Below are 22,414 nucleotides of genomic sequence, written 5' to 3'. Positions count from 1 at the left end.
TCCGCGACAGTAACTTTAACGGACTCGCTGGCTAATGCGCATTACGATGCACCAATTTAAAATTGTAAAAATCATTCGCCTTCGGCATTTGAGTCCTGTTTAAGACATTCTGTCCCCCGCTACTTAAGTTAGACAGAATGCACCTAAATGCCTACTTGATCGGTGCCGTGAGAAATTTGAAGGTGGCAGGACATGAGGGAAATGGAATAATGCAGACTGCGATGGGTAGGAGGAGATTGTCGGGGAAGCGAGGAAGTGGGAGGAGTAGCATGGGCATTCTGGATGGAATTAAGGGAGGTAGTGACTTTGCAGAGCTAAAGAATGAGTTCACATAGTATGGGGTTTAAGGGTATTTGTCATGCTAGTGGCAGCTTTCAAGTACATGGTGTATTGGAGCAGGGTCAATCAAAAACCTATCCTGAATGAGAGAAACACAATCATCTATCACGTTAATATCTCCAATTTTAAATGCAAACATTCCTACGATGCCCTATACTCACTGCAATAAACTGGCGTTTCTGCTTACACCTCTATATCTTATATTCACTCCTTATGCATGTAGTATGAGGAGAACATTTTTGTATGCTGCCATTTTAGTTATTTAATACAAACATTTATTTCATACATCCCACATACTACAACGACCTTGTTTTTAGCTTTCACATGCCTTTCAATCTCTTTATGCTGCCTTTTTTTAGGGGTTTAAATTTTTACCCTCACTCTGCAATCATTCTTCCCATTCCCATTTTCAAGCAATGCTTCATGTTATTATTTTGGGTCATTTACCCTAATTTTGTTCTCTGTTACATAATTAAGGTGTACAAAGCTTTGTATTCATCTTATAGGCTCTCAGCCAACAATACTGCCTTATTTTTGAATAAAACTCTAATTCTCATCTACTTTACATTCCTAAAGAGGATGCACCCCCAGTAACACATAATGTCAGTCATTTTCAGGGTATCGTGGAGATGAGAATGGGTACATTTACATATATATATATATATATATATATACACATACATATATATATATATATATATATATATATATATATATATATATATATATATATATATACACACACACACACATATACATATATATAATATATATATACATATATAAGTGGGTCGCGGTAGTCCACTGGGTAGAGCGTTGGACTGCTGACCGGAGGGTCCCGGGTTCGATTCAAAGGCAAGGCACTCTGGGCACCTGCAGCTCCAGCCAAGCTATGTGATTTTTCGGGCATCAGGTCTTCCTGGGAAACCATAACTGGCACAGGGAAAGGAACTGGCACAGGGAAGGGAACTGGCCCCCCTATCCTGATGTGTGAATATTCACATGCTGTCGAGGGCTTAGTACTGGGTGGTTATATATATATATATATATATATATATATATATATATATATATATATATATATATATATATATATATATAGTCTTGTATATGTGTGTGTGTGTATATATATATATATATATATATATATATATATATATATATATATATATATATATATATATATATATATATATATATATATATATATATATATATACACACACACACATATACAAGACTCTCTTTTTCTATCCGCAAAATTGCAACACCACAGCCACTCTCAAATAATACCTTGACAATCTACACCTTGTATTCCACAAATATGGTTACCCAGAAAAGCTCCAACAAAATATAATCCACCATTCCACCCGACCACACTCAGCACATAAAAAGAAGCCCACATCTGATGCAAGACTCAACCTTTGTACCTCCTATTTCCCCAGATCACACAGACTGAAAACCTTTCTTAAAGAACTGTTTCCTATTTTAGTCAGGTGGGACATTTAACCGCGGACCCCTAGCTGCGGATGCCTTTTATTAAGAGTAGGCTAATGCCAATACTGGGTGTCTCTCCACCCTTTCCTGTTCATTCCTAATGGTGCAAATGACCTCAGCTGTTGGTAGCCTCCTCCAGAACTACTACTACCAGATAAAAGAGAAAGCATCGAGGCAGCTAAAGACCATTCCAAAAAAGGACTTTGGTGATTGTTATGAAAAGCGGAAGAGATGCTGGGATAAGTGTGTGTTCTTCAAAGGTAAGTTATTTTTCTCAAAATATTGCATGGCTGTAAATACCTTGTATTTTTGAAGAGGAATTGAAATAATGCATACATGAAGAGAATGTCAAATATGACTCACATGAAGATCTCAAATAAGGCACACATGAAGAGGATCTATAAGAAGCCACATTTATATATAATCTGAATAAAGAGCATATGAAGAGGGATACCCTGAATAAGGAGCATATGCATATCTAATTTTAAAGACCTAATACATTCCATCTTTACACTTTTATTGAGGGTTTCATTTAATAAATTCCAAAGAAACTGCGGGAGATGCCGCAACAGTAACTTTTAACGGAGTCATCTGCTAATGTGCATTTCAATGCAACAATTTCAAAGTGTAAAAATCATTCGCCTTGACTGGGACTCGAACCCAGATCCCTCAATATCCGGTCGAGAGCTTTAGCCACTTAAGCTATCGAGGCGTCCTCTTAAACTCTGAAATTTTGGGGCTTTTAAAGTAACTAGATGTTGTGACGATATACCGTACATACAATGTCACATGCATTCGTAGTCGTGCGCAAGGCGCCACTGTCCACGAGGTTAAAGCCAACTTTAAACACTTATGGTGTTAATACTTTGACAAATTCCAAAGAAACTGCGGGAGATGCCGCAACAGTAATTGCGGCATCTCCCGCAGTTTCTTTGGAATTTGTCAAAGTATTAACACCATAAGTGTTTAAAGTTGGCTTTAACCTCGTGGACAGTGGCGCCTTGCGCACGACTACGAATGCATGTGACATTGTATGTACGGTATATCGTCACAACATCTAGTTACTTTAAAAGCCCCAAAATTTCAGAGTTTAAGAGGACGCCTCGATAGCTTAAGTGGCTAAAGCTCTCGACCGGATATTGAGGGATCTGGGTTCGAGTCCCAGTCAAGGCGAATGATTTTTACACTCTGAAATTGTTGCATTGAAATGTTTCATTTAATATTTATGTTATGGCTAAACCTATCAAATGCATTGTTTAAAAAAACCATAAACACAGCAATTAACCTGAAGGTCGGTTTGGTAGGTGATGGCAGGGTTCCCCCAATACTAAGCCCTATACAGCGTATCAAATTCACACATCAGGGTAGGGAAGCCAGTCCTTTTCCCTGAGCTGCCTATGGTTTCCCATAGCTTGGGTTGAGCTGTAGTTGCCCAGAGAGGCTTGCCCGGGAATTGAACCTGGGCCGTCTAGTCAGTATTCCCACGCTCTACCACTGGACTTCAGTGTCCAATGTGGGAGAATATTTAACAGCCCCTCATAACTCAAATTTTATCAGCCATTCAATGCGAGAGCCTATGAAAGAATCATACCATAAACACAGCAGTCAACCCATAGGTCTGTTTGGTAGGTAATGGTTTAGTTCACCCAGTAATGAGCATGAGAGTGCGTGAAATTCACACAGCAATGTGGGGGGAAGAATTATTGTACTTAAGTATTTTACCCATAATCAACATTATTCAAAATTACTAACCAATCAAAGTGTTTTACTAACATTAGAGCTAAAAAATTCCTCTAGGGCAAAAAAATGTATCCATACTTTATTCATATGTATTCATGACAGCCAGTTTTATTACTTATGTTTTTTCATTGTACTATGCAATTTTTAATTCCACATCAACATTTAAGTTAACAGTGCTTTTAAAAATTAGTATTGAACTTTCTTAAAAGCTATAAGATGTGGTAATTTTTTTTCTCACATAGAGGTGTGATATTGTTTATTCTGTGTTAAAGCTGGAGCAAATTAAGAGCAAATAAAGAGCAAATTAAATGATAACGGGCAGGTCTGCAAGCATATACAAGGTACTTTACTGGTCCTTAATGGATGTCTTATTGCTTTGGCTTCAAAACCATACATGCTCAATGTAATTGTCTCAGCTGCTGATATTATACATTTACAGTGAAACTGCTTACATATTGTTAATAACACATCTAGTAATGTTGAAAGGACCATCTCCATCTATAAAATAACCTACGACCATAAAGAATTAAAGGAAGTGGTTTCAATATCTAATAGCTTGAATTTCCCCATTTCACTGTCAGGTTAATGCATTTTATATTATGACTTCACATCATAAATTGGGACAATTTCCTTAGAGTTTCAAGTAAACATTTTTGAATGATACTATCTTTTGTAATAATAATAAAAATATTACAGAATATTTACCGTGGTTAATGTGAATTGTAGTCTCAATGGATATTCCCAACTTCGTGAGAAGTCCCATATTAATCAGTCCCGCGGTAAAATTTACTTAAAAAGTAGGGAACACTGGTAGTTTCCCTGGATTATCTTTCTATCTCATTTGTGCTGGATTAAGTTCCCCAATATTTTTGCAGTTAATGAAGTAAAGGTATTTACATGGACTTTGTGTCATAAACTGTAGTTTCCTCATAGGAGTCTCCATCTCTCAGCCATTTACACTGTTGTGAGCAATGATATGCTAAACCTGCAAATTTGATGATGGATGTAAGGTTGATTATTTTGGACATTAATAATTAAAAATAAACGAGTAGTTGTATTCACTGATCCACTGGTTAGCAAAAAATTAAGTCTTTGCTCTTGGTTGCTCAAGGACTGAATGAAATGTTCACAAAAATCAACAAAAGGTTTTAGATCCTTCTTTTTTATAGAATATTTCATCTTTTACAGGAATAGGGCAATAGGATGAACAAACATTATGGAGGCTGCGAATTAAATTGATAAGAATGGAATGATGGATTATAAAATTAAAACCAAAGAGAATATGGTTGTAAGAAGGCACAGACCTTGCTGAGAAATTGTTGGGAGGAGAAAGTTCCTAGGAGCCTTTCCCCAAGTGCGTTAAATATTATAAATGAACATTCTAGTAATTCACAAGATTTTTTCATCTCTCTTCCTCATTATGAAGAGCCAGATGATTTCCCTGCAAAAGATCTTCACCCCAGATTGCAGAGAGACTAGTTATAGTTTTATTTAGTACCCTGCAGGCCACCACTAGGGTGTGATTACTCACCATACTACCCTTGGCCTAAAACAAATTTCTCTCCTAGCGTGGTTGGACAAATATTTTTCAATTCTGATCTCTCATTGTTCTTGGGAAAAATATCTTAAATCTATCTGCTCCGCACTTAATCTCTTGAATTTCATTGACATGATTTCTCCTATGGTAATACAATGGGGCTAATGACTCCTTTTCAACATCATTGTTAAAGAGACGTCCTTCCAATTTATGCACTAGATTTAATATGTAAGTTAGCCTTGGCTCCGTAAGAGACTACCAAACCAGATCCTATAATACATAACAATGCTTCTCTAAGCTCCATTTAGCTCCTCTATGCTGCACGCAATCCAATTTGGCAATCAATTCAACTTCATGAGGATCACATATTCTAAATGAGGCCTAATAAGCAAAAGATAGCGTTTATCTTTGACCTTTTCATCACATTTCCCAACACATAAATCCAAATTTTTTTGCTTGTCTGCATATTCCCCATATATGTTTCACCCAGGAAGGGTTGAAACTGGTGTCTACTATGCAGACATAAGATTTAATCCATTCCAAGAATGCACGATAAAATTTGTCTCATAAGGCTGAGCCACTATTATCCTTAGGCCCTATGAAATACTGAAAATACAACCAAGCTTGTCGGGCTGTCTGCACCTGGGGTACATATCAGAGATGTCAGGGAAATCTCAATCGATCATGCATATTCATTTGGGATTTATTTATGACTAATCATGTTGGGATCATAACTTCCAAGTACTTCTCCTTTCCAGCTTAATCGTTTTGTATCCAGTATGCAACTGTTTTGGGAATATTTCATACCAATTATTTCGAAACTTACATACTTAAAAAGCATTTTTGGAGATAATCATTTTTGACTTAAAGAACATTGCTGCTTTACTCGAAATATTTTTGTACCAATAAGTCAAGCAAGAGAAAAATATGACAAACTACAACCTTTCTGAATATTAAATTCAATCATGGATGTGGGGTTATGTTGGTCAACTTAATGGTATCATATATTTTAAATCCACAAATTCAATTAATTTGCACAATGATTTGCATTTTTGTATCAAAATTACAGTAAGAAGAAAAATACACTTAAGTAGCCCCCCCACATTTGTTGCAATTCGCTCAAGCCTCGATATATTAATAAATTTGCGCATATTTAATACTAAATATCCTTGCTTTGCACATCAAGTTTTGGAAAAAGCAGACCTTCTTCAGCAACAGATCAGCCTGTTGAATGTCAGCTTCTGTTAAAATCAGACTCTTTGGCACATTCAAAATATCTAGGTTTCCTGCTATTTCATCTAAATGGAGGGTCGAACCTCCAAGAGTTCCCTTATCACCAATTTAAAAAAACCTTTGCCGCTACCCCGATTTTATTAGTTGGATTAAATACAAACACCAGTCAAACCTCCTGAACAGGTTCTGCTTCTTCGACTTAAATCTGGAGATTTGAGGGCATTCCTGAAGAGCAAACATTTGATCACTCGATATGGAATGTTAGTTTTAGTGTACAACAGCTAGAAAGTAAGTAAAGCACTGTGATCATTAAAGCAATTATGACTTCTTATAACAAGACTCTAATGCAGTTCCATTTTAATTCATAAGCACCTGCAGTTAGCAGACTGGTCAGATTTCTGCCAGAAAATAGCAATTATCATTGTAACCAAAAATAATAGTAAATAATATACTATATTTAGGGTCAGCGACTGCGCACTTAATCGATTTAACTCGACAAAAAAATAGCATTTTACTCCGGTAGTGCGCATGAGATAAATATTCGTAAAATCTAAATAATCGTGCGTTTACTCTATTCCCTACTTCACTGATTCGCAAGACCTTAATTATTGAAATTTCAACAAGTTGTCAACCATCTTCAAAAGGGCTATCACGAAAGTAAACATCTATTGTTCAGTGCTTATGTATGATCAGGGAGTAAATAATTTGCAGCCATTAGTATTTACAAATTTATTCTATATTTTAGTCTCGAACAAAACTTAATCCCTATCTACATATTAGCATTTTATTTCTACATTTCAATTCTTATTCCACTGCTCACGTTCTTCACGTTCCTTTTTCACTTCTTCCAGGTAAGGTTGGAGGTACCTGTTATCCTGCAAAATAAACCATTTTGTTAAAAATATAATTCGCAGTTTACAAATGCTAATAAAGATATATATTACCTTACCTGCTCAAACTTAGTCCATTCCTCCTTGGGGAGTATATCTTTTGTTAGGGACAGCTGGAGTGCTCGTTGAATACGGAAATTTCTTTCATCTAATACTTTCAAAGGCAATCTCCTTAGAGCTTCCTTCACATCCTCGGTTTCGTCAAGGCAATCATCGTGGTGCAATCCTAGATGACAAACGATTACGTAAATAAAATTCTGTTTAAGCAGAACTAATTAAAATTAATATAAGATTGATCCCTACCGTATTTGTTAAAACCGGATAGATTGTAAGCCCATCTCCTTAAAGCTGGGAAATTAGCTAAAATGACAGAAATTGCCCTCTTTTACACAGTGACCATATTAACATCTCAATCTCAACTTCTTTAAATCTGAAAATCTTACAGTATACCTACCGAAGAAACCAGACGACCTCCCAGAAACGGCCATTTTCCTGTAGATCGAAGAGATACTAGTCGATATAGGTTGTTGTCGAGAGTGGATTCTCGATAGGCAGATATCGAAAGAGTGGTAAAGTTTGAAAGGCTGCTGAAGATGGGCTGCGTGATCATTGATAATAATAATGTTTATTGGTTCCAGGAATTTACAAAGTAAAACATAGATCAAGTCAGAAAACAAGCAATCAGCTGCTTCAGTACTCTGAAGACTTCAGTAACTCTTCTACACCATAATAGCATTTATTTATCGGAAAACCCTTAAGACATTTCTAAAATGTACCCCTAGAAGGAGGAGATTTTTTGCCTGGTGATAGTTGACAATTCTGATGGCCAGATGAAAGGGACTCTTATTATGCACAGCAAAAGAGAGATAAAACAAACGTACAGTTTAGTTGATTCTACAATATTTGTAATATTTCGTAAAATAAATCCATTTTTTGCCAAAGTAGAATATATGTCATAGGTATGGATTCGTGAAGTACGCGGACGCAAGGACGAAGAGCGTGCCGGACACCCGAGCACATCAACAACAGACGAAAACATTGATGAAGTGAAGAAAATAGTGTTGGCCAATCGTCGAATCACTGGTAGAGAAGTTGCTGAGGACCTAAACATATCAATTGGCTCGTGCACTTCGATTTTTACCAATGATTTGGGCGTGACACGGGTCGCCGCGAAATTCGTACCAAAATTGTTCAAATCCGACCAAAAACAGCAACGCATTAGCATTGCTGATGAGGTGTTGGACTCCGTCCGCGACGACCCAAATTTGCTCCAGAGGGTCATAACTGGTGACAAATCATGGGTTTATGGTTATGACATGGAAACTCCCAATCATCCCAATGGAAGCTGCAGCTCCAGCCAAGACCGAAAAAAGCGCGCCAAGTTCGGCCGAATGTGAAAGTTTTGCTTACAGTTTTCTTCGATTGCAGGGGCGTGATGCATCATGAGTTCTTGTTACAGGGTAAAACGGAAAGAAAGGAATATTACCTGCAAGAAATGCACAATATGCGCGAACGATTTCACCACAAACACCCGGATTTGTGGAAGAAAAAAATTTGGCTTTTGCACAATGACAACGCCCCTGCTCACACATCGTTACTTGGGCGTGAATTTTTGGCCAAAAGCATCACACTACTGATGCCGCAGCCACCATATTCCCCAGATCTGGCCCCCAATGACTTTTCTTGTGCCCGAAACTGAAGAGGCCCATGAAAAGACAACGCTACGCTACGATTGACGAGATAAAGGCTGCATCGAGGGAGGAGCTGAAGAAGATCCCAAAAAATGATTTTTTGAAGTGCTTCGAGGATTGGAAAAAACGTTGAAACAAGTGTATAATATCTAATGGGGATTACTTATAAGGAGACAAAATAGATATTCATGAATGAATGAATAATTAAAAAAAACACTAAAGTCGCGATACTTTTTGAACAGACCTTGTGTATAGTAAAACTAATGATAGATTTATTGGTACTCGGTAAGGTTGATGATACTTAGGGGGTAGGGGAAGGCCTTTAAGGCAGTTTATAATTGTTTTAACCGTTTACTAAGAATAAGTAAATCCAAATCAGACCCTATCTATCATGTGGAACTTAAGCTTGCCTCTTTGTACCAATACTTCCTTAAGGCGCACGACAATGATATGCAAGTTGGTATAATGAGATAAGATGAAGATACAGAGACGGTGTGTCATAATACACAATTTTATGGGACAATGGAGCAGCCTGGATTACAACCATAAATGCGGTTGATATTCAATATGACTTGTAGGAGTAACATTTCAAATGGAGAAAATAAGTAATAATGACTTCCATTTTATAGCTGTGCTTTGTTTTTAAATATTTTACGCATATTTTAATTTATTTGCACATGGAATATGCCAATTTTCTATTTTGACAGTTATTTTATGTTTTCAACATTTGGTTCTGTGAACGAACAATGTGAATTTGCGAAGAAACAATATTTAATTAAAATCTATCACAGAGCGGCAAACAGTTTACGCCAGCCTATTGTTGCATTCGGTTTGGGATTCATACTTTGTGAATTTCTATGCTTCGCACAGGGCATGAAATAAACTTAATAATAATTTATATGCTCCAGGACCAGATCGTGTAAAGGAGAATTACACTTTTAGGATAGAACACGTTAAATCTGAATAAATAACATTAGCAACAATAGAGGTATTCACTGGTGATATAAAAAATTCTTAATTTGAATGGTATATTAAAATTTTATCAAAATAAGGAGCAATTTTTTCGTTGTGCTGTCACCTAAAATGATCCGAAAACCCTAACGAGCAAAGTCTAGGTCTCTCATCTGACACCCCATTGAGACCGCTAGTAATTAGAACAACACGTCGAGTGCAGGTTCTAGCTATGCCATTTGTGCACCTAGTGACAGCTATAGGAAAGTCAAGGAGACGTCCTGGACAAATAATGAAACAGAAGAACGCGGGGCGGTATCGGTATATTTCGGGTACAGTGCTACGTGAAATCTGAGATGTACCGCAAAGGTAAGCATTTATTTTATTTATTTCCCATTATTACATTCGCTGTTTAATGGCGAAAGTTAAAATGCATTGTGTTTAATATCAGATGTTTTAATGGTGCGATGTTGTTCGGCAAATTTAACTTTTGGGTAGTGAATCATACGTGTTATCTCCATTTTCTCGGTTTATAAAAAGAAAGTTATTTAATTTTAGATGAGCATTATCGTATTTCGGAATCGACTGCTGTTTATTTCATTTGATTTCTGTTGGCTTCATAATTTAGAGGCACAGTGCTTGAAACATGCTTGAAAATCTGATAATGGTGATTACATACTAAAAATTCGATTCTTGCGTAAGAAAGGCAGTCGGCGTTTTTCGTGTAGTGTAATTTTTGTCTGATCCATTAGCCATATAATTAAAATCCTTATGCCTATCCTTTGTTAGACTCTGAGGAAACATAAAAAGTGAAAAACGATAATATCGTCTTCCCCTCCTGCGTTTGTTTATAATTTGTTTAGATGGTGTTTTATTCATTATTGTTAGTTTCAATAATTTGTAACGTTCTTATAATTTTGTTATGCCTTAAACCAGCGAGTGACAATGTGCTACCGAAGATAATGGAATTGAAGATTTTTGCCAGTAACTTGAGATGGCACATTTAATTTCTCTGTTAATGCCGGTTATTGAAATTATTTTTCATTGAGGAAAATTACAAAAGAGTAAACCAACTCATGAAAGCAATATCTGATGGTGAAATCAGCGTTGAATGTTTATCAGAATTCTGTAGAAGTGGAAAGGGCCCCTCATTAGAATACCACTGCTGACTAATGGAAATTTTCTTACACTAAGAAACTTTGTGCCCTGGATTAAGCTTTTAGGATAGGTAATCCAAGATCTCGGCGGTCAGCTCTTGAAAGGTACGCCTTAACTGAGGGGAACTGCAGAATACCTTGTACCAGATGAGTGTGAACGTGCAATGAATTCCCATTTTATTATTTAAAAACATAGGTTTATGACTGTCAGCGTTTTAAAAAACATTGTCCATCTTGCGGCAAAGCGGTGGATGGCATCCTCATGGGGATAGAAAAACAAGGCTAACCGGGTCAATATAGACTGGGGTGTATTAAAGGGCAAGGACTGAAATGATAAAATCCATTTCATAAGTAGCAATGGGTTACTAATGAGATACTGGCTACAGAAAGAAATAAAATAGTGTAATTAAAATCAGGTAGAGAAAATTACGAAGAGATGAATATTAAACTGATGGGGGAAACTAATAGGGTGAAATAAGAATGAGAGAAGCAGAGCGAGGATGCAGAAAGTTTATAAGGAATAGTAAAATTGGCTCATTGTACTAGAATGTGAAAACAATGTATGGAAGTAAGAAGGGAAAGTCCGTCCAAACAATTAAATATCAGCCATTATTAATTGAACTAGGGAAAATTCAAGAGAAATGGAAGGAATATATGGAACTATATGGTAGAGATAGTTGGCCGGCAAGCTTGTGCATAGAAAAAGAATATGGTTAAACTGTAGCATTCATGTGGAAGGAACTTGGCTGGAAGATTTTGTCATATTTTGTTGTATAAGTTTTCAGTCTTGTCCCAAAAAAGGGAAATGGAGGGCTGCAGTACAATAAATTTGATTTTGCATGCAGCCAAAGTGGTTCTCAGTATCATCAACAGGAGGAACAGGGCAAATAGTTACTTATGGGATGATCTCTTTGGGTTCAAGAAGTGGAGAGGCAAGCGTGATGCAATAGCAGTAATGAAGTCACTAATTGAGAGGAACATTGAATACAATCGGAATGTATTTATTAGAATATGAGAAAGCATTTGAAGTGGAAAATTAGGTGGAATAAATGAATGTATTGTAGAAAATAGGAGTAGGAGTGATAGGAGACCTATCTGCAACCTGTACATGTCACAGGCTGTTCAGGTGCATATGGCGGATGGACTGTCAGGATGGGCAGTGTTACGAAGAGGATTAAGACTGGGCTGTCCATTATCACCTGTGCTTTTCGGTGTATATTTGAAGGAAATAGTAAAAAAAGTCATGGGATGAACAGGAAATGGAATAAAAGTGGGAGAGGAATCCATCAAATCAGTTTGGTTTGAGTTTGATCAAACTTTAGCTAGTCAGCCAAGGAAATTTAGGATCTAGTTGGAAGGTCTGCTCAGCATATGTTCCTCAATGAGGCAACTGCAAAGGCATCTGACCCCAGTTGAGTGACCATTGAGTGATGGTGTTATGTTAAAACCACTATTGGGGAAGGTAACAGGAAACTACCTCAATTATTAAATCCAGGATTATTGTGATGGATATTATAGAGAAAATGAGTCCTCGTAACTACGGCACTTGGCCCAATCACCATGTGTTGTTCCCAGCAGCAGGAGATGCAAGGCTTTGGAGATCGTCAACTCACGTAATTCTTGAAAAGCAAAGTCAATAGCAGCAGCACAGAAGGCACAGAAGAAGAAGACCAAAGTAGTTAGAATAGGAACTTTAGGAAATGTGAGGACAATGTTGAGGAGAGGAAAATTAAAGAATATTAAGCGAGAAATTGAAAGAGAAAATATAGATATTTTAGATCTGAGGTGAAATATTGGGATAGTGGGTATTACTGGAGTGATAATTATAGTGTGATATACAGTGGAGGGGATGACAGCCATCAAGGGGTGGCAATAATATTGAATAAAAAGGTAGGAAGAAGTGTAGGCAACATAGAGCAAGCAACTGATAGCATATTGCTAGAAGAAGAAAAAGCAGAACCCTTGAACTTGGTCTTAGCTCAGGTATACATGACACCAAGCAAGCTTAAGGAGGAAGAAATTAATAGGTTATATGATCTGTTGTAGGACATAATGACCTGTATTCTTGCAGGGAAACATTTGATAGTGAATTGGGATTGGAATCCAATGGTTGGCAAAGGAAAGGATGGTGATGAGGTGGGAGATAATGGTTTAAATGGTAGGAATGGCTAAGTGGAGAAAGCAATTGAGCTCTGCAGGAGAAAGGGATTAATTGTTACCGACACTTTGTTTAAACATCACAAAGGGTGTAGGTTTACATGGAAAAAGCCAGATGACTCAGAAAGGTATCAGAGTATATTATCGTTCGGCACAGATTTGGGAACTGTCTGATCAATGCGCACAGTGTCCCTGAAGCGGATGTAGACTCTGATCACAATTTAGAAGATTTAAATTATAAATTGAGATGGTAACAAATAGAGCCAAAGAAGTGTAGTAGAAGATGCCGTGAGAGGATATGGAAAGTTTGAAGAGGAAGGGTAAAATTATTGCACTGTACAAGAAGGTTAAAACACTATCAGGAGGTGAGAAGGGAAGATCAGGGTTAATAGTTAGAGATAAGTTGGATGAGATAATAGTTGGAACAGAAAAGATCCAAGAGAGGTGGAAGGAATATGTAGTGTGTGGTACAGAACTTAGCTCGACAAGGTTAGACATAGAAAGAGTGTATGATGTTGATGAAGTTAGCTTAGGTCCAGCCACACTCAATGATGAGGTAGAAAGTGCATTAAGAGGAATCAAATAAGGCCATGGGGTTAGAGAATATTCCTGTGGTCTATCCAAGGTGGTTTTCCTCTCACATTTTTCTAAACTTAAACATTAAGGAAAATGTTAGAGGATGTTATTTATGGTAGCATTTGCAAGTGAGGAACTTGGCTGGAAGACTTCATCTGGTCAATATTAGTTCCTATTAGAAAAAAAGGTGAATTCTGCAATATGTGAGGAGTACAGAATGATGTCTGATTTCGCATGGAGCTTAAGTGGTTCTCAGGATCATCAAGAAGGGGTTAAAGAGCAGGACAAATTACTACTAAGGAGATGATCAGTTTGGGTTCAGGATGGTTAGAAGCATGTGTGATGATGCCATTGCAGTAATGAGATCAAAAATAGAGGTGAATATAGAATACAATCAATGCGTATTTGCCCATTTCATAGATTTCCAAAGAAGCGTTTGATAGAGTGAATTGGGAAAAACTAATGAGTATATTGCAGTAAATACAAAAAGATTAGAGGGATAGGAGACTGATCCATAACCTGTACTCTCCTTATGCAAAATATTACTTTTTAATTGAGTCTTATAAAAAAGTATTTTTTACTCTTAATATGAATTACATGTTGTGCAAGGTGCTGGTTAAGCAAGGTTCCCTTGTAAACTTCTTTCTGGTCCAATTTTTGCCCTCCCGCTTCAACGTTCAATTCAGTCTTCCCCTTCCTGAGCCTCACAACCCCTATCTTTTTTGCACTGATGTTCATCCCATACCTATCATGCTGGACCTCCAATGTGCTCAGTAATGTTTTCAATCCTCTCATCCACTAACATTACTGATTCGATGAATTCCCAATGACCTTAATTCCGACCTCCAGCTCTTCCCATGTTTGCCTCATCATTCCTCTCCTCTAGTATTGCAAAGCTTATAGGTGGAAAACTAATAATAATATAGCCCTCTTGTAGGTAATCCAATTTAGGAGAAAAGATTTAAGTTAAATAATAGTCATACTTGTATATGACAGCCATACAATAAGTGTTGACCAAATTACCCTGTCTTTAATTCCATTGTTTTAATATATGCAGGTAGCAGCAGTGATGATGAAGATTCACATAACTCAAGGAAATATAAAAAAGCTAAAATAAGTGATGATCGAGAGTCCATTGCGAATAGTAGCACAAACAGAAATCATGAAGGTTTTTCAGAAAACATTCTATCATCCAGAACCTTTCATCAACAGAGTAAAGATGAAGATACTCTACAATTGAGTGCATCTAGCAGTGAAGATGAAGAAAAGTATTTGTCTGAGAAGCCATCGTTCTCTAGTAAAGTGCATACATTAATGAAGGCAGCACCTGAGCCAAAATATGAAAATAGCAAAATTCAACGGATGTTGGTTGGTTTTCTTTAATTTTTATTTATCTTTTATTTGTTGTAGGTGTATTTTCTACTTTCTTTCTTGGCCAAAGATGCAAGTTGTGAATTGTATTTTTTCACCAAATATTTGGTATATTTTGAAAAATGTTGAATATCATGGCCCTCTTTTGGGTATATGCCTAATTTTGTCATGTTGGTAAATCCAGACATCATGTCAATGCTTTTAATGATTTTATGTGATTCACACATGCTATAAGCATTTAAAGTAGTTTTAAGTGTATAAGGAAGTATTAATGTGTAAAAGTTGAAGTAAAATATGTATATCTAATTACTGATTCATAAATTATTTAAAAGAAAACTGTTTTAGACTATGAAATAATTTTGAGTAGTAGCAGTATGTACTGTGAAAAGTACCAAAGTCATAATAAGATTTGCCTACTGTCTGTCTACTGTCTTGTATAAATTGTAATTAAATGCCAAATTGAGTTTCTTAATGTATTAAAATTAGCTGTCTGTCAATGCATGGTCCCAGTTTAACGTGATGAAACAAGTTTATATTCTGTGCGAAACATGAATACCTTCTATCACACAAAGTTGTTTCCCATATGCCAATGTTCTTGGTTGCACCATAAACTGGTCCAATGAAGATAACTTGCTTGTATTGCATGTGATTGCTGGATCAAACATATGTAATACATGTTGTCAATATTGGAGTGCTGCAGTTTCAGCCAAAGCTCATTGCATTAATAAGCATGAATAAAAGGGTAAAAATAATTGGGTTAAGGAAGAAGAGGATGGGTGACTTGCAGGCACTAACTGAGGAAGCACTTTTTACTCTGGAATAGTATCTTGCTGATTGATGTGACGATGCAGTTGTTATTGGGAGCTTTATCCTGCTTGAGTCTTTCAATTTGTGGTCAAGTTTCTCAAAAACTTTATAAACACAGGGTAATTTATCTCCAAATACATTATATCTTATTGTGAATTGCTTCAGGATGAGAATGAATCTGCTCTGATTTATTTGAAGATCATGTTTTTGTAAAGTTCCAATTTTGTGGAATATGATTCTAGCAGCACATACAAGTTGGTCACTGTGGAATTAATCTTCCATGCAGAAATGCATGAACACCAACAATCCCTTTACCCATAGTAGCTACCTACCTAGGGACTATGCAAAGGCCCCAAGCTATTTTTGTAAAAACAAGATATAAGCCAAGTTAAAATGACTCATTGGTGTAAATAATGTTTTTACTCAGGATAAAATGGGTCATAAGAAGGGAGAAGGTCTAGGAAAACACAGCCAAGGCGTTGTTGCACCAGTGAAACTATCTACCCAGAGAGGGCGGCAAGGTTTTGGCTTTAGTGTTAAAGGCTTAGAAGCAGAAACCCTTGAATGGGATTTTTCAAAGGAGGTATGTGTTTTTTAGTGATTTGTGTTGTTAAACATTGATGTAAAATGACTGTTGGCATGAAAATATTAGTTTGTTTGATACGTAGTTAAATGTTTTTTTTTGTTTTAGAAGTGAAAGACTATTTTATACTTTTAATACTAGGTTGTAACAGTTGAAGAAGATGTTTCCTGGCTTGAAGAAAAGTATCACTCTCAGCTTCATAGTTCTGATCTAAACATGTGGATGAAAGAAGGTACCAAAAAACTAGAACTTGATGAAGAAACGGAGTTCTGTGACCCGGACATATTGATAGGTGTTCTTAACAACAAGGTGAGTACAGTGGGTGATATTATGCATGATTTAAGTAATTTAAACATGTTAATATGTACATATAAGGACAATCCCAATTTTGTTGTATGATCCTTATTTACTTTGAATTTGTATTCATTGTCTTCCATTTCCTGGGTGTAATTTATAAAATACTTATTCAAATAACTGAAGTAGGGTTTAATTGGACCACCATAATTCCACTTTCATCATGCTAAGTATTGTAACATGTATTTTTGGTTTCTTAAATAGTGACATCCTGGAAGCATCTACTCTGTAGTTAATATCCTCATTATTTAGCTGGCGCTTTGCAACCATTTTCACTATTTTTTATTGAATTGAATGATCCTATTTGGAATAGTCCTCTTGTAGCCAATAAATGATAAAATAGTTTTCTTTTTCAATGCCTTATTAAATAATATGACCCTGCAATGTCTACATTTTGAATTCTATATAATTTGAAAAGCAAATACGAACATGATGAAGCCCCCAGATTTCAGTAATGGAGGTAATGTGAGGCTGAGTCTGGTCATACCACATCCAACTGAATGAGTTTCTACTGTTCAATTAATGACTTAAAAGGGATTGAATCTGTGGGTTTTGATGGTGGAAGTGGAAGTTTCATTTAATGCATACATGTCATATTTAATGCCAATTAATAATAATAATTAAATGGCCCTGTGTAAGCTATTCATATATTTATCAAGATTTCTATCCTGACCTTGAGGGCAAAACAGTTTACAAAACAGCATCCATTGACTGAAATTTAAAGGAATAAAATTAATGTAGGCATAGAAATGCATAAATGACATCATTTAATGTGTTAGAACTTTTATTTATGAAGCATCTAGGATAGTCTATATTAAGAAAAAATTATTTAGTATTCTGGAATGGGCACACTGTACTAAAATCTGGACTTTTAGAGTGCGGAATATTCTGTCTCTGAGAGGGAGCAAAGGGTAAAGGGGAAAGTTAACACAGAGAAGTTGATATCACAGTTTGGGCAATGACTGTAGCAAGTGCTGAAAGGGTGGGATGATTTCTTGAAGGAGGAAAGGAGTGTACAATCAAGATGGAGTTTGTTTTGCCAGAACCTGTATGAGTCAAACGAGATTATGTTGCAAGTAATTTCTCATCTATAGGAGCTGATAGTAGAATTGGAGAAACTTGATTATATCTAAATGTACTTGCTGGGATTTTTGTCAGAAACATATCATATTGGTCGACAAACCAGATGGCACCATCAACAAGACTTTGGGTTTTCATTTTATGAAAAATATTCTTTTGATATAGAGGAATGCTCAGGGAAGCAAGGAAAAAGTTTGATATGAAGAATTCAATGCATTTTATGTACAGTTTTAGATGGATATTGCTACACTTGAGATTTGCTTTTATGGCAAAATTGCTCCATTTATTGCATGTCAAGACTCAAAATTAGGGAAATTAATGTACAAATTTACGACAGAATTAGTAAAAATAAGTAAAGAGATACAATGCCATAAGTTGCACAGTGATAATATACCTCAGCCACTAACCCTAACAGACCCTGAAGCCTCTTTCAAGGAAACTACGGGAGACGCTGTGGCAGGAAGTTTAAATAGTCATCCGCTAATGCATGCTACAATATAGTATAATAATCATCCACCTCATAATAGTATCTTAAATTTTACTTTCAATTACCCTTTGAGAGTCAAATGTCTCATTGGAATCTTCAACAGTGACTTGGAGGGGTCAGAGTTTTTGAAGTTTTTTCACCTGTAACCATGTCACTGGATGATGGTTAAGATGACTTTTACCCTTTTTCAGTAGTGAAATGGTAAAAGCAATAAATATGGAAACTGGATAATTGTTAAGAGAGCACTAGATAATGAAGTTAGACGACTCCAGTGAAGTGAGAGGGAATAATGAAAATGAATTCATTGTGATGCGGCATGGTTTAAATTACATGAATTGTAAAATTTTTTGTAATAGCATTACTTAAACTATTCAACTGCATAATGACAGGGCACTACTATGGTGTATACTAATTACTGCTTTGATAAAACTGGCGGAATACGATTTCAGGCATATAGATCCAACAAATTGTTTTTTCCTCACACAATTCACTATCAAAAATGAATTGAGGTAACAAGTAAATAAATCAAAATGTATAAATATCCTATTCACAGCTTTCTCTTCATTCATGGCTGATATCCTAGGTAGCCCCCTGGTCAACACCTCTGGGGTGGATCATAGTGTGTTACGGATCTGACATTTTGATAAATGAAGGCAAAAATATAAATTAGCATTTTTGAGAGTAAACCCTAAAACAAAATTAGATTATAATTTAATTCAGATTTTCCTTAAAATTATGTGTTTACCAAGTAGCAAGCCCTGTATTCATGAATCCAATATGGTACAACCCAATACTAGTTGATGGCGGCAATAATGTTCTTGCTCTTGCTTGCTGTCCAAATTTCTATTGTGTGATCAACTTGAGCGTATTACAACTATTATCATTACTAAATAATTCTATATCATGTCTTTTTGGTTCATCAGTGATATGTGAGAGGAAAATTGCAACAATTTGCATTGCGTTGAAATCTCATTTCGCAAGGTAACTCCATTCATTGGTTATGGGGCTGCCATAGTAGTTCTAAATTTTTTCTTTTTCATGTTATCTTCCATTGAAACATAGACACAAGTGCTAGATCTCAACCCTAACTCAACACTGCGGAGGTACTTCACTTTTGCTTTTCCTTCAGTTGTCACGTACATGAATGTTACTTTGAGAGAATACGATGTCCATTGGATGGGATGTTAAACTGTGCACCCCATAGCGACTTTCAACAAGAGAAGGCTTTTGCCGACATCGAATTTCTCTCCACCCTTCCTTTCCCAACCATCCCTAATGGCGTAAATGACCTTAGCTACCGGTCGCCTCCAATAAAAACTACTGCTACTAAGAATGTTACTTCTGTGTCATAATTTTTTTATCCAATTTATTTTATACCTTTGTAATGAAAGATTATGCTACATTAATTTAACTAAAATGTTGCCAAAAAGTGGTGATGATGTACCAATTGGGTGTCTAAAGGAAACTGAAGTGGTAGAAGAATACACATGCAGGAAGTGCTATAAGGACCAAACCAACCAATAATGAACCCAAAAGTTAATATGACGGGTAAAAATAGAGCTCACCTAAAACTAATCCCCTATTGTGTAAATTTTGCAATTTCACAGAGCCACCTGTAGTTTCAAAAGAATATTTGAGGAATCTTAACACTCTAGTCAGTAGCCCAGTCCTCCACCTACTGGGCTGTGATGCCCCACTAAATATGCACAAAATATAAATCTACTGTAGGACTTATTGGCAATTTATGTGCCCAGCTGTGCAGTTCCCTTCTGAATGAATACAGGCATATTTTGAATCAGTCATTCTACCTAATCCACATAAACTTGAAACCAAAGCAAAATATGCTCATGAAATGAAAATTTACAATTTTTCTTACACACTGCCTAATAATATGTGTGTATCATTTTTTTCACAGACTATGTTTGATCAACTATCTCCAATTGAGATGAGGAAGGCAAGAATGAGGTCCAACCCATTTGAGACTATTCGTGGGGGAATCTTCCTCAATCGAGCTGCAATGAAAATGGCCAACATGGATGCTGTTTTTGATTTCATGTTTACAAATCCAAAGGATCGAAATGGGGTACTTTTTTATTCCTTTATCTCCTTGAATGCATCTTTTGGCTAGTTTGCCCCCTAGATTGTAATAAGCCACTTTTGGCTTGACCTCAGGTGTTCCAAGGGCCAAACCACCAGAGTTCACAACATCTGTGCCTGAGGTGGGATAAGAACATAAGGGTTTGGCAGGAAGGCAAGTTACCCACCTTGCTAACGAAATGGGCAATATTAGTCCAAATGTTTGCCGTTGAAGTTGAAATATAGTATGGCTGTGATACAGAGAGGGTACTGGGGCAGTTTAAGTCAGTTGAAAGGGATCAGGATGGAGTGGTGGCTGATGTCCTGGCTTCTCACCCAGGGGGCCCAGGATTGAACCCTAGAGGCAGTAGATCATTTACAGTGGTATCCCGATCCCTACTTGAGGTTCTTTTTGGAAAACACTTAGAGTGGGCACGCCATCTGTCAGATGGGAGATTAAGCGGTTGGACCCCTTGGCGCCTTACTTTAAGAGTAGGCTAATGCTGACACTGGGTTTCTCTCTGTCTTTCCTCCATTCCCACCTATCCCAAATGGTGCAAATAACCTTACCTGTCAGTCGCCTCTCCCAGAGCTACTACTACTATAAGTCAGTTGGATCAAAAACCAATCCTGTGAAATTGGATGCCTTTTGAGTAGATTATTCCAAATCAGGTGTATAAGCTTAAATCCACTGTTTACTCTCAGATGGCGATAGTAAGCTATTAAGTTACTATGGACACGCCATTCTTTTATTTTTATGAAATTGACATCTGTAAACAAAATAATCGGTGCACATCATCAGCAATTTCATACAACAACATAAATTTTTCATAATGGTCCATAACTATTTGGAAACACTCAACTGGGAGGCGCTACCCCATGCCGCTTAATCACCAGACCTGGCTTCCCGGACTACCAACTGTGTTTGTTGATGGGCCACGCGCTTGCTGAGCAGCACTTCGAAACTTAAGCAGACGTCTGAAAATGGCTTGACAAATGGTTTGCATTGAAAGAGAAGGAATTTTTTTGGCATGGTACCCACAAATTGCCCAAAAGATGGGAAAAATGTGTAGCTAGCAAGGGACAATATTTAAATAAATAATTTTTCCACTTTCTATGAAAAAAACATGTTTTTTTTCTGGCTAAAAAGCAGCGGATATAAACTTATACACCAAATATATTGTAGTTAGAAGAAAAGGTGACCTTGGGAAATTTCAAATTTTGGCCTGGAAAACCAATAAATGCATTCAAATTTTGTCTGTTCTCTTTTGTGGCCACCCATGCATGATTAATTGGTAACAATCAGTCAATATTCAATATATCAACATGAAAACTAAGGGGTTAATGTATAGATTCTTTATATTTTATAAAAAACTGCAGTGTATTTACAGTTATATTAATTGTACTTCATCCTTTTAATTTCAGAGGTCGATGGTTGGAAATGGACTGCTATTCTTTGCTGATGTGTGTGCTGGTCCGGGTGGCTTCTCAGAGTATGTGCTCTGGAGGAAAGGGTGGGAAGCTAAAGGCTTTGGATTTACTTTGAAAAAAGAAAATGATTTCCGCCTGTCTGATTTCTTGGTTGGATCCCCTGAAAGTTTTGAAACTCATTATGGTGAGAGTGAAAAATTAGAGCCAAACAGTCATAATCATTAGACGTTATATTCATTTCCAGTGCATTTGTGAAACCTTGAATTCATAAATCCTGAATTCATGTCACCCTCTAGCATTTTTTTGCAGTTCGGATAGACCTCAACATAAAAAAAACAGTGCAATCGAAGGATTTAGTTTAAATTTGTAAAGCCTTAAATTTATATAAAACCTCACCCCCTCATTGAGATGATGAGCCAGTTGTTATCAGACTTTTTCCCAGACTTAATCACATTCT

At 36.5% G+C, this 22,414-nt stretch overlaps 2 protein-coding genes across 3 annotated transcripts in view; one reads left to right on the top strand and one right to left on the bottom strand.

The window, feature by feature from the left end:
* Positions 1-7,060: 7,060 nt before the first annotated feature.
* On the bottom strand, positions 7,061-7,754 carry LOC139687693 (cytochrome b-c1 complex subunit 7-like). Its single transcript, XM_071584941.1, has 4 exons — positions 7,691-7,754; positions 7,540-7,596; positions 7,296-7,462; positions 7,061-7,221 (listed from the first exon to the last, which is right to left on the bottom strand). The coding sequence occupies exons 1-4, from the start codon at positions 7,722-7,724 to the stop codon at positions 7,144-7,146; spliced, it is 336 nt and encodes a 111-aa protein (XP_071441042.1). The 5' UTR covers positions 7,725-7,754; the 3' UTR covers positions 7,061-7,143.
* A 2,446-nt stretch (positions 7,755-10,200) lies between these two features.
* The window catches only part of Cmtr1 (Cap methyltransferase 1), a 37,056-nt gene continuing 24,842 nt past the window's right edge, over positions 10,201-22,414 (top strand). For both annotated transcript variants that reach the window (XR_011700707.1, XM_071585327.1), the window contains exons 1-6: positions 10,201-10,247; positions 14,826-15,136; positions 16,374-16,529; positions 16,671-16,838; positions 20,366-20,533; positions 21,952-22,141. Coding sequence is in view for 1 of the 2 variants with exons in the window: in XM_071585327.1 (XP_071441428.1) it covers positions 10,235-10,247; positions 14,826-15,136; positions 16,374-16,529; positions 16,671-16,838; positions 20,366-20,533; positions 21,952-22,141 (1,006 nt within the window). In the remaining variant the exon portion in view is untranslated. The remainder of the gene's footprint in view (positions 10,248-14,825; positions 15,137-16,373; positions 16,530-16,670; positions 16,839-20,365; positions 20,534-21,951; positions 22,142-22,414) is intronic.

This window comes from Hetaerina americana, unplaced genomic scaffold (assembly GCF_022747635.1).
Source record: "Hetaerina americana unplaced genomic scaffold, ioHetAmer1.1.p SCAF_2, whole genome shotgun sequence".
NCBI lineage: Eukaryota > Metazoa > Arthropoda > Insecta > Odonata > Calopterygidae > Hetaerina > Hetaerina americana.
The sequence above is the reverse complement of the archived record's forward strand: the minus strand, read 5'-3'. Positions and strand labels throughout refer to the sequence as shown.

Bases quoted from the DNA above. Each gene is read 5' to 3' on its own strand.
- LOC139687693 (XM_071584941.1), bottom strand. From the start codon at position 7,724: ATGGCCGTTTCTGGGAGGTCGTCTGGTTTCTTCG. The intron at 7,597-7,690 runs GTAGGTATACTG...CTGTCATTTTAG, and splicing joins GAGGTCGTCTGGTTTCTTCG to CTAATTTCCCAGCTTTAAGG. The intron at 7,222-7,295 runs GTAAGGTAATAT...TTTATTTTGCAG, and splicing joins AATGGACTAAGTTTGAGCAG to GATAACAGGTACCTCCAACC.